Source organism: Salmo salar, chromosome 05 (assembly GCF_965601325.2).
Source record: "Salmo salar chromosome 05, fSalSal1, whole genome shotgun sequence".
In the NCBI taxonomy this organism is placed as follows: domain Eukaryota; kingdom Metazoa; phylum Chordata; class Actinopteri; order Salmoniformes; family Salmonidae; genus Salmo; species Salmo salar.
The window spans coordinates 37,026,130-37,038,799 of NC_138295.1; the positions used below are offsets into that span (position 1 = coordinate 37,026,130).

The 12,670-nt window shown below is 43.8% G+C and overlaps 1 protein-coding gene across 6 annotated transcripts in view; it reads right to left on the reverse strand.

Annotated features, from left to right (window-relative positions):
* Nucleotides 1-12,279, reverse strand: part of cstf2 (cleavage stimulation factor, 3' pre-RNA, subunit 2) — a 28,837-nt gene extending 16,558 nt beyond the window's left edge. For 2 of the 6 annotated variants that reach the window (XM_014199759.3, XM_014199758.3), the window contains exons 1-3: nucleotides 12,064-12,278; nucleotides 11,501-11,579; nucleotides 11,183-11,352 (exon numbers count right to left, since the gene is read on the reverse strand). In XM_014199759.3, the coding sequence (XP_014055234.1) occupies nucleotides 11,183-11,352; nucleotides 11,501-11,579; nucleotides 12,064-12,199 (385 nt within the window). In that variant the 5' untranslated portion in view covers nucleotides 12,200-12,278. The other 4 variants (XM_014199756.3, XM_014199760.3, XM_014199761.3 and 1 more) reach the window with 4 other exon arrangements.
* Between the last annotated feature and the right edge of the window lie 391 nt (nucleotides 12,280-12,670).

Below are 12,670 nucleotides of genomic sequence, written 5' to 3' on the forward strand. Positions count from 1 at the left end.
TGTTTTAATGTAACTAGGCAAGTCAGTTAGGAACAAATTCTTATTTAGAATGATGGCCTACCCCGGCCGATGCTGGGCAAATTGTACGCAGCCCTATGGGACTCTCAGTCACGGCCGGATGTGATACAGTCTTGATACGAACCAGGGACTGTAGTGACACCTCTTGCACGGATATGCAGTGCCTTGCGCCACTCAGGAACTCTGGTTGTAACAAAAACGGTAGCATTATACAGCACATTCGTAAAGTATTCAGAACCCTTGACTTTTAGCACATTTTATGTTACCGCCTTATTCTAAAATTGATTAAAATAGTATCTCCCCTCAATCTACACACAATACCCCATGACAAACGAAAACAGGTTTAGACATTTTTGTAAATGTATTAAAAAAATAAACTGAAATGTCACATTTACATAAGTATTCAGACCCTTTACTCAGTACTTTGTTGAAGCACCTTTCGCAGCGATTACATCCGAGTCTTCTTGGGTATGACGCTACAAGTTTGGCACACCTGTATTTGGGGAGTGTCTCCCATTCTTCTCTGCAGATCCTCTCAAGCTCTGTCAGGTTGGATGGGGAACGTCGCCTCACAGCTATTTTTAGGTCTCTCCAGAGATGTTTGATCGGGTTCAAGTCCGGGCTCTGGCTGGGTCACTTAAGGACATTCAGAGACTTGTCCCGAAGCCACTCGTGTTGTCTTGGCTGTGTGCTTAGGGTCATTGTCCTGTTGGAAGGTGAACCGTCGCCCCGTATGAGGTCCTGAGCGCTCTGGAGCAGGTTTCTATCAAGGATCTCTGTACTTTGCTCCGTTCATCTTTTCCTTGAATATTCTCCCAGTCCCTGCTGCTGAAAAACATCCCCACAGCATGATGCTGCCACCACCATGCTTCACCGTAGGGAAGTGCTGCAGAGATGGGAGAATCTTCAAGAAGGAGAACAATCTCCACAAAAGAACTCTGAAGCTCTGTCAGAGTGACCGTCGGGTCCTTGTCACCTCCCTGACCAAGGCCCTTCTCCCCGATTGCTCAGTTTGGCCGGGCAGCCAGCTCTTGGAAGCCTCGACACAATCCTGTCTCGGTGCTCTAAGGACAATCTCAGAACTCATGACGGCGCAGATAGAGGGGTCTATCTCGCTTCTCGTTCTTAGCAAACTTTGCAGTATTTTGTTGTTTTTATGTATTGTTTCTTACATTGTTAGCCCAGAAAATGTTGTGTTATTACATACAGCCGGGAAGAACTATTGCATATCAGAGCGGCGGTAGCTCACCAACACTACAAGCATTACGACCAGGAATGCGACTTTCCCGAAGCGGATCATTTGTTCGTGCCATCCAGGGCAATTGAACTGATTCCAGAGGCCAACCCAAAACAACGCTGGTGGAGAAGAGGAATTCAGAGCAGTCTTCTAGTCAGACTTAGGAGGAGCGCACACCACCCACCACTTCAGAGTATATTACTCACCAATGTTCAGTCCATGGATAACAAAGTTGATGAGATCAGGCAATGGTTTCTTTCCAGAGAGACATCAGGGATTGTAACATACCCCGTTTCACGGAAACATGGCTCTCTCGGGATATTCTGTCGGAGTCAGTCTAGCCATCTGGATTCTCAGTTGAACGCGCCGACAGGAATGAACGTGCCTCCAGGAAGAAGGCGGGGGTGTATGTTTCATGATTAACGACTCATGGTATAATTGTAATTACATAAAGGAACTCAAGTCCTTTTGTTCACCCGACCAAGAATACCTCACAATCAAATGCCAATCAAATTCTCTTCGGTTATTGTCACAGCCCCCTCCCCTCAAGCTGATACCATGACGGCCCTTGAACTTCACTGGACTTTATGCAAACCATATATACCGAGGCTGCATTTATTGTAGCTGGGGATTTTAAGAAAATTAGGAAACGGCTACCTAAATTCTATCAGCATATCGACTGTAGTACTCACGCTGGAAAAACACCGACCATTGCTACTCCAACTTCTGGGATGCATACAAGGCCTTCCCCCGCCCTCATTTCGGCAAATCTGACCACGACTCCATTTCTCCTCCTCCCTTCCTATAGGCAGAAACTCAAACAGGATGTACCAGTGCTAAGGACTATTCAACACTGGTCTGACCAATCGAAATCCACGCTTCAAGATTGTTTTGATCACGAGGACTGGGATATGTTCCGGGTAGTTTCCGAGAATACAGACAGTTACTGATTTCATGAAGAAGTGTATAGGGGATGTTGTACCCACCGACTTAAAACCTACCCTAACCAGAAACCGTGGAGAGAAGGCAGCATTCGCACAAAACTGAAACTGCGAACCACCGCATTTAACCACGGCAAGGTGACTGAGAATACAGCAGAACAAACGTAGTAGTCATTCCCATCCGCAAGGCAATCAATCAAGCGAAATGTCAGTATAGAGAAAGTGGAGTAGCAATTCAACGGCTTAGGACACGAGATGTATGTGGCAGGGTCTACAGACAATCACGGACTACAAAAGGAAAACCAGCCACGTTGTGGAAAACGACACCTTGCTTCCGGACAAGCTAAACACGTTCTTTGCCCGCTTTGAGGATAACAGTGCAACCGACACGGCCAGCTACCAAGGACTGTGGGCTCTTCATCTCCGTAGCCGACGTGAGTAAGAGACATTTAAACGTGTTAACCCTCGCAAGGCTGCTGGCCCAGACTGCATCCCTAGCCGCATCCTTAGAGCATGCACAGACCAGCTGGATAGTATGTTTACAGACATATTCAATCTCTCCATATCCCAGGCTGCTGTCCCCACATGCTTCAAGATGGCCACCATTGCTTTCTTGGGTACAGGAACAAAGGTAACTGAACTAAATGACTATCGCCCCGTAGCACTCAATTCTGTCATCATGAAGTGCTTTGAGAGGCTAGTTAAGGATCATATCACCTCCACCTTACCTGTCACCCTAGACCCACTTCAATTTGCTTACCTCCCCAATAGGTCCACAGACAATGCAATCGCCATCACATTGTACAATCCCATCTGGACAAGAGGAACACCCATGTAAGAACGCTGTTCATTGACTACAGCTCAGCATTCAACACCATACTACCCTCCAAGCTCATCATTAAGCTCGAGGCCCTGGGTCTGAACCCCGCCCTGTGCAATTGGGTCCTGGACTTCCTGACAGGCCACCCCCAGGTGGTGAAGGTAGGAAACAACACCTTCACGTCGCTGATCCTCAACACTGGGGCCCCACAAGGGTGCATGCTAAGCCCCCTCCTGTACTCCCTGTTCACCCATGACTGCGCAGCCATGCACGCCTCCAACTCAATCATCAAGTTTGCAGACGACAACAGTAGTAGGCTTGGTTACCAACAACAATGAGACAGCCTACAGGGAAGAGGCGAGAGGCTCTGGGAGTGTGGTGTCAGGAAAATAACCTCTCACTCAACGTCAACAAAACAAAGGAGATGATTGTGGACTTCAGGAAACAGCAGAGGGAGCACCCCCTATCCACATCGACGGGACAGCAGTGGAGAAGGTGGAAAGCTTCAAATTCCTCGGTGTACACATCACTGACGATCTGAAATGGTCCACCCACACAGACCGTGCAACAGCGCCTCTACAACCTCAGGAGGCTGAAGAAATTTGGCTTGTCACCTAAAACCCTCAAACCTATACAGATGCACAATTGAGAGCATCCTGTCGGGCAGTATCACCGCCTGGTACAGCAACTGCACCGCCCACAACTGCAGGTCTCTCCAGAGGGTGGTGCGGTTTGCAAAACGCATCACCGGGGGCAAGCTACATGCCCTCCAGGACACCTACAGCACCCAATGTCACAGGAAGGCCAAAAAGATCATCAAGGACAACAACCACCCGAGCCACTGCCTGCTCACCCAGCTGTCATCCAGAAGGAGAGTACAGGTGCATCAAAGCTGGGACCGAGAGGCACGAGCACAGAGAGGCTGCTGCCTACATACAGACTTGAAATCATTGGCCACTTTAAGAAATGTAACACTTTAATAACACTTTAATAATGCCACTAAGAAATGTAACACTTTAATAATGTTTACATACAGTTTAAGTCGGAAGTTTACATACACTTAGTTTGGAGTCATTATAATGTGTTTTTCAACCACTCCACAATTTTGTTATCAAACTATATTTTTGGCAAGTCGGTTAGGACATACTTTGTGCATGACAAGTAATTTTTCCAACAATTGTTTACAGACAGATTATTTCACTATCACAATTCCAGTGGGTCAGAAGTTTACCTACACTAAGTTGACAGTGCCTTTAAACAGCTTGGAAAATTCCAGAAAATTATGACATGGCTTTAGAAGCTTCTGATAGGCTAATTGACAATTTGAGTCAATTGGAGGTGTACCTGTGGACGTATTTCAAGGCCTACCTTCTAACTCACTGCCTCTGTTTTTCTTTTGATTTTCCCACGATGTCAAGCAATCAGCCAAGACCTCAGAAAAGAAATTGTAGACCTCCACAAGTCTGGTTCATATTTGGGAGCAATTTCCAAACGCCTGAAGGTACAATATTCATTTGTACAAACAATAGTACGCAAGTATAAACACCATGGGATCACGCAGCCATCATACCGCTCAGGAATCTCCTAGAGATTAACATACTTTGGTGTGAAAAGTGCAAATCAACCCCAAAACAACAGCAAAGGACCTTGTGAAGACGCTGGAGGAAACAGGCACAAATGTATCTATATCCACAGTAAAATTAGTCCTATATTGACATAACCTGAAAGGTCGCTCAGCAAGGAAGAAGCCACTGCTCCAAAACCGGCATAAAAAAGCCAGACTCCAGTTGGCAACTGCACATGGTGACAAAGATCGAACTTTTTGGAGAAATGTCCTCTGGTCTGATGAAACAAAAATAAAACTACGGGGGTGGCAACATCATGTTGTGGGGGTGCTTTGCCGCAGGAGGGACTGGTGCACTTCACAAAATAGATGGCATCATGAGGTGGGAAAATTAGGTGGATATATTGAAGCAACATCTCAGACATCAGTCAGGAAGTTAAAGCTTGGTCGCAAATGAGTCTTCCAAATGGACAATGACCCCAAGCATACTTCCAAATATATAATATTTGTTTAACACTTTTTTGGTTACTACATGATTCCATATGTGTTGTTGCACAGTTTATGTCTTCAATTATTCTACAATGTAGAAAATAGTAAAAAGAAAAAAAAATCCCTTGAATGAGTAGTGGTCAACTTTTGACTGGTACTGTACATTTAATAATTGTTACATGATGCATGTGTGCTGTTCCCTGTACTAATGTCTGTTTTGTGTGTGTGGTCGTCAGCGGGGCATGCACATGAACGGAGCCCCATAGGTGGAGGACCTGGGCCCTTGCCAGGGACCGTTGGGACCACCAGGTAAAGAGACGCTCATTCTCTCTCTCGCACACACGTTATCTTCTATCCTCGTGGGGGACCTAAAATGTATTTTCAGAAATCTAACCCCTCAGCTTAAAATAGCCTTTGTCCTAATGGGGATGTGAGAAATGTCCCACAAGGGAGAATTTTCTTGTTTTACTATCCTTGTGGGGACTTTAGAGAACCACACAACATATCATCGCGTGACTCCAAGTTTACTTCGATATGTTATTCCAACGCCATTTCTCACATAATTTGGGGCTCCCGAGTGGCGCAGCGGTCTAAGGCACTGCATCTCAGTGCAAGAGGTGTCACTACAGTCCCTGGTTCGTATCAAGGCTGTATCATATCCGGTCGTGATTGGGAGTCCCATAGGGCGGCGAATAATTGACACAGCATCGTCCGGGTTTGGCCAGAGTAGGCAATCACTGTAAATAATAATTTGTTCTTAACCGCCTTGCCAAGTAAAAAAAATACAAATAATAATAATAATAACAATAATAAATTTTACAGACACAAAGATCCACTATGTCGAACCAATTATAAAATGTCGGCATTTATAAAATTGTAATTGTTCATCAGCCCGGTCGTAACTTTTTACATGCATCAGGTAATTCATCCGCATGAAAATGGTTGGATGGAAAACATGGTTAGTGTCTGTAAATAAATATTGATGAATGGAAATAAGTGGAGGGCGCTCAACCAACATGAGTTGAAGTGCAATCAAATAATTTTAGAACCAGTGAAAAGGTGCAACACGCACAGGCTACCATGGTGAGCGAGTGTTGCGCCTTTTCATTTTAAATAAATATCGATGACTCATTTGTCTCTGCCTCCAGATCGTCCTCCTAAAAAGGTAGGCTATATCCTATATGCAAAACGTAGCTCAAGACAAAGGTCAATTGTCTGCTCTCATCATTCTTGCTGTTTCAAGTTCAGTAGCCATACCTGCGAGGTCAGGTGCGCGTGTGGTCTCTATTAAATAGAATAGGCTATATCCTATACATGGGCGGAGAACCAAGTGGCAGTTCTTTCCAAGGAAATGTACTTCCTAAATATGATTAGGCTATAGTTTACTACATTGCCTATAAATAAATATTGATCACCCACATTTGTCTCCATCTGAAAATCGTCCCACTCCTAAAAAGGTAGGCTACCCTCAACACGGGGGCCCCTCAGGGATGCGTGGTAAGGCACCTCCTGTATTCCCTGTTCACCCACGACTGTGTCGACGCGCATGAATCTAACACCATCATTAAGTTTGCAGACGATACCGCAGCGGTAGGCATGATCACCGAAGACGAGACAGCCTATAGGGAGGTGGTCAGAGACCTGGCAGTGTGGTGCCAGAACAACAACCTCCTCCCTCAACGTCAGCAAGACTAAGGAGCTGAGCAGGCCCCCAATTCACATCATGGTAGTGGAGCGAGAGCTTCAAGTTCCTGTGTCCACATCACTAAGGACCTATTCATGGTCCAAACACACCAACAGTCGTGAAGAGGGCACGACAGTACCGCTTCCCCTCAGGAGGCTGAAAAGATGTGTCATGGGCCCTCGGATTCTCAAAATGTTCTACAGCCGCACCAATGAAAGCAGCTTGACTGGATGCATAACCGCTTGCTATGGCAACTGCTTGATATCCGACCGCAAGGCACTACAGAGGATAGCGTGTACAACCCAGTACATCACTAAGTCCCGAGCTCCCTGCCATCCAGGACCTCGATACCAGGCGGTGTCAGGATGGCCCTAAAAATGTTCTAACAGCCACTGAAGTCAGACTGTTCTCTCTGCTACCGCATGGTAAGCAGTACCGGAGAGCCAAGTCTGGGACCAAAAGGATCCTATACAGCTTCTACCGAAAGCCATGAGATTGCTGAACAGTCACTCAAGTGGCTACCTGGACCATTCGCATTGACCCCCTTTTTATTTTAGCACTGACTCTTGCCCTGGCTCTATGCACACTCACTGGACTCTACCACATACGCTGTTGCTGCTGCTACTCTGTTTATTATATATCCTGATTGCCTAGTCACTTTTACCCCTACCTACATGTACATATTACCCCCGCACATTGACTCGGTACTTGTATATAGCCTCATTGTTGTTATATTGTGTTACTCTTTCCTTTATTTCGTGAATAACTTTTTTTTCCATTGGCATTCTTGGGAAAGGGCTTGTAAGGAAGCATTTCACGGTAAAGTCTAAAACCTGTTGTATTTGGCGCATGTGACAAATAAAACTTGATTAGATTTGATTTTGATTTGTAAACCCCCCAAAAAATGTGGCTCAAGAGAAAGTGCAAGTGTCTCCAACTCTGCTCTCTTCAAACTACGTCTAGCCTATTGGCTGATATAGCCTAGTAATACCGATAGCCTTATAAAATAGGCCATGTGAGAATCTCCAAATTTAACCCATTCCATCAGTTATTTTTGCTCATTTTGATATTGAATATAGGGTGAAATATTCCTGGGACCATGGCTGGCAAGTCAGTTCGTCACATACTCTTAAAATAACATTGTGAGACTGCGGTTGGGTTAGGGACCAGTTCTTGCGGTAGCGGGTGGGAGTCGGACATAAAGCCAGCGGGCGTGGTATGAAAAGCTGCGGGTGCGGGCAGGATGAATAAATCAGTCCCACGCACCTCTGCATACTTTCCATTGCCATTAATAGTGCACTGCGGTGCATACTTTACATTGAGTACAGTTACATGCACACACTAATGCAATTGTGGATAGTCAGATTAATAATCCACTTAACCTCTTGAGGATACCCTAGGATAGGGGGCGCCACAGCGCATTTTGAAAAAAAATCGTTCCCATTTTCAACGGCCTACTAATCAAACTCAGAAGATAGGGCATGCATATACTTATTATATATGGATAGAAAACACTCTAAAGTTTCTAAAACTGTTTGAATGGTGTCTGTGAGTATAACAGAACTCATTTGGCAGGCAAAACCCTGAGACATTTTCTGACAGGAAGTGGAAAATATAAAATATAAAACGCAAAAAATATAGACCGTTTGTTCCATGTTTCGTGAGCTGGTATAAAAGATTCCAGAAATTTTCCATATGCACAAAAAGCTTATTTCTCAAATATTGTGCACAAATTTGTTTAAATCCCTGTTAGTGAGCATCTCTCCTTTGCCAAGATAATCCATCCACCTGACAGGTGTGGCATATCAAGAAGCTGATTAAAACAGCATGATCATTGCACAGGTGCACCTTGTGCTGGGGGACAATAAAAGGCCACTAAAATGTGCAGTTATGTCATAACACAATGCTACAGATGTCTCAAGTTGAGGGAGTAGGCAATTGGCATGCTGACTGCAGGAATGTCCTCCAGAACCATTGCCAGAGAATTTAATGTTAATTTCTCTACCATAAGCCATCTCCAAAGCTGTTTTAGAGAATTAGGCAGTAGGTCCAACCGCCCTCACAACCGCCACGTGTATGCAATGTTCCCTCTAAGCTGCACGCGTGTGGCCGCGTACTTACTCCAGAACTGCCGCGCAGGTGAAATGCCATGCAGCGCAGAGACAAGATGTTGAACTTAACTTGGTTCGCCCCATTAGTTTGCACAATATAGAGCAACATTTTTTTCTGTGGTCAAATCAACATTATTACAGCCCCTTTTCAATGCAACAAAACAAATTTTACTTTGCAAGATAGTCTGGTTTTGTAGTAGCTCAATGGAGTAGAATTCTATTGGCGTGGACTGGCGTGGGTAGCCCACGAGCGGGCTTTCAATGACCCGCGAGTGAATGCGCTTATCAGAGCGGAGTGCAGAGCCGTGTGTTCACATTTGTTGATATTCTTTGCTAACTAGCGAGTTATTAGCCCAGTTATTGATAAGTATTGGTCAGAAATGGGGAGTTAAGGCTTCCTACAAGAGCACAAAACATGTAGGCTACCTTTCAAGCTGTCTTTGAAAAGCCAGTCAGGTAAAAAGCTTATGTCTTAAAAAGGGGCAGTGCTGTATTTCGAGACACGCTTGAAAATGCAAATACCCCAATAAGCAGAGGGGTAGCCTACATTGTCTAATTCTCTATATGGTAATAATAATACATTGTATTTTGAAAGTGGTTTCTTGCATCATCCAACAATACAATGTACAGTCACCTATTTGGCCCATGATGTTACAGACCAAGTAAAAAAATTATGAATTAATGTCAAGCCCTTCATAATATAAAAAGTTGTAAAAAAGTCTCATGCAATGTAGGCTTGCATTGAACACCAAAGTCTACTGTAGGCTATATCATAGAAATCAAAAGCTATTTCCATGTGAAAATGTTATGGGATTTTTGCCATTGGTTTTGTTGGTAGGCCTACACTATGCTCAAATAGTCTATTGGCTACTGTCTAAAACTGTAAGGGTACATCCTCAGTGTAGTTGCACAAAGTTCTCACAATGTTCATGTTTCTGCTCACAAGACCTAAAATTTGCTCAGTGCCCCAATTTTGTTAGGTAACATTGCGTGTATGGCGAAGCTACGGACAACGAACACAATTGCATTTTACCGAAGGGCAATTTGAATGCACAGAGATACCGTGAAAAGTTGAGGCTCATTGTCGTGCCATTCATCCGCCGCCATCACCTCATGTTTCAGCATAAAAATGCACGGCCCCATGTCGCAAGGATCTGTACACAATTCCTGGAAGCTGAAAATGTTAGTTCTTCCATAGCCTGCATATTCACCAGACATATAACCCATTGAGCATGTTTGGGATGCTCTGGATCGACAACGCGTTCCAGTTCCTGCCAATATCCATTAACTCGCACAGCCATTGAAAAGGAGTGGGACAACATTCCACAGGCAACTCTACGCGAAGGAGATGCGTCGCACTGCATGAGGCAAATGGTGTTCACACTGGTTTTCTGATCCACGCCCCTACCCTTTTTTAAAAAATGTATAGGCATCTGTGACCAACAGATCTGTATTCCCAGTCATGTGAAATCCATGGATTATGGTCTAATGAATATATTTGAATTGACCGATTTCCTTTTATGATCTGTAAAACCGTGTAAAATCTTTGAAAATGTGGCATGTTGCGTTTATATTTTTGTTCAATATAGTTAAATTAAAATGGTGTACTGCTTTGGAAGAAGAACAATTTCCTTAAGAATCCTGTTTACATGGACACCTGATGGCACTCTGATAAATGCAGAACATCACCAATCAAAATACATTTTATTTCTCAGAAGCATATTTTATTCTGAGTTCGGGTATATAAAGTTTGTATGTGAGAGCTACTTCTAAGAAGCATACATTCAGTTGTTCAGAACTCACTTCACTCTAGATAAAGAGGGAGGCTCGCTCAGCTGGTGCTAGCACATGCGCAGATCGAATACACCGCTGTAACGCCAGTTAAGGTGTTTACATGTCCTAATAATTCAAAAGATCGCTCAGAAAACAGGGTTTAAGATAAACAGACCAAGGTGTTTACATAACTATTGCATAATCTGCCATAATCAGGTTAATATCTAATTATTACTGTGCATGTAAACCTAATCAATGTGGTTAACAGTGCACTGCAGTGCATACTTTCCATTGTGGTTAACAATGCACTGCAGTGCATACTTTCCATTGTGGTTAACAATGCACTGCAGTGCATACTTTCCATTGTGGTTAACAATGCACTGCAGTGCATACTTTCCATTGTGGTTAACAATGCACTGCAGTGCATACTTTCCATTGTGGTTAACAATGCACTGCAGTGCATACTTTCCATTGTGGTTAACAATGCACTGCAGTGCATACTTTCCATTGTGGTTAATAGTGAGTGCACTGCAGTGCATACTTACTCTTGAGCTCTTCTTTATTCTTCTCACTAGCAGCATTGTCGACACGGAGAGCTCGGCCGCTGAACTCTCTTCCGTTCAGGTTCCGCATGGCACTGAGGGCCGTCTCCTGGTCTTGATACTCACAGAAGCCATATCCTTTTGGCTTGCCTGTCTCCCTATCATACACTAACCTGAAAAATGGTGTAGGGTTACAAAACAATTTTCAAAAGGTAACCAAAAAGCCATATTAGCATGTAACCACTTGAATAGCCTAGTGCACAGCAGCAATTGTTTTAGGCAGGTGAAACGGTGAACGTTGCCTTAAGACTGCTTACGTACCTAAAGCTGACAACAAGCCCAACTTCTGAAAAAATGTCTTTCAGTTGCTCCTCTGTGGCCTCATATGGAATGTTTCCCACTGTTAAATTGAGTTAAGAGTTTAAGACAGCAACTTGACTGAGTTGTGGAAAAACTTACAGAACACAAGAATCCTAAACAACAACATGCAAAAGACATGAGATGCAGAGTTCTTAGTTAACGTTACTGTTGTCTATGGCTGAACCACTTGTTGCTAGTAGTAATATGTGATGGTAATTCTGACACTATTAGCAAACTAGCCAGTTAACTATAAACCTTGTTAACACAGGTATACACTTCGCTAACTTGTCACTTACGTCTGTGATACTGACAGAGGAATACCGTGGCTAACTAACGTGAGGCATACTTGCGATCTATAAAAATACGTTTGATACAAATCCTGCACACATTAGTTAGTTAGCTATCTGCTGCTGTGCTATGTCTAGCGCGGTTTGTAAGCTATCCAGCTCGCTAGCTGTGAGTACAAACGTATTCTTCGACATACACTTTTGAATCAACTAGTATTCCCCCATCAATAAATTTACCAAAGACAGAGCGCAATGAACGGTCAACAGCGGGATCTCTGCCAGCGGCAGCAACAACAGCAGCTGCTAAATTCGCCATTTTAGGGAATGACAAATGTAGCAACAGGAAATGCTCAACTTTAAAGTGTAACACCATCCGGTTTACGAGGGGGCCTCGTCCAGTGTTTCAATGCATCAGCGTTTCATCACAGATTATCTATTACGTTGCATATTGACCAGATACTCTAATGGCCGTTCTAACAATGAAAATAAATCTTCATAACATAAAAGGAAGTTGTGGAGGAGGCAAGATCAGGTGGGACCATTCGCGCCAATGAGAGGGCAGATAAGCGTGTGAACAACAGACACAACGGTTTCCAATGTTACCACAGCCACAAAGTCAAAATTGGCTATATCGTAACAATTTGCTTTTTGGTCTTCATTTAAGAATAGGGTTATGCATAAGGTTACGGTTAGGTTTAAATCACATTTTAAGAAGATAAAGTGTAAAAATAGGTGAGGTGTATGACTTTGTGGCTGTGGTACTAGTAACGACCAGACAACTCCGGTATTGTGTTTTTTCTCAATGTTTGGATGTTACGTGTCCTACTTATATCAGTATACTCGT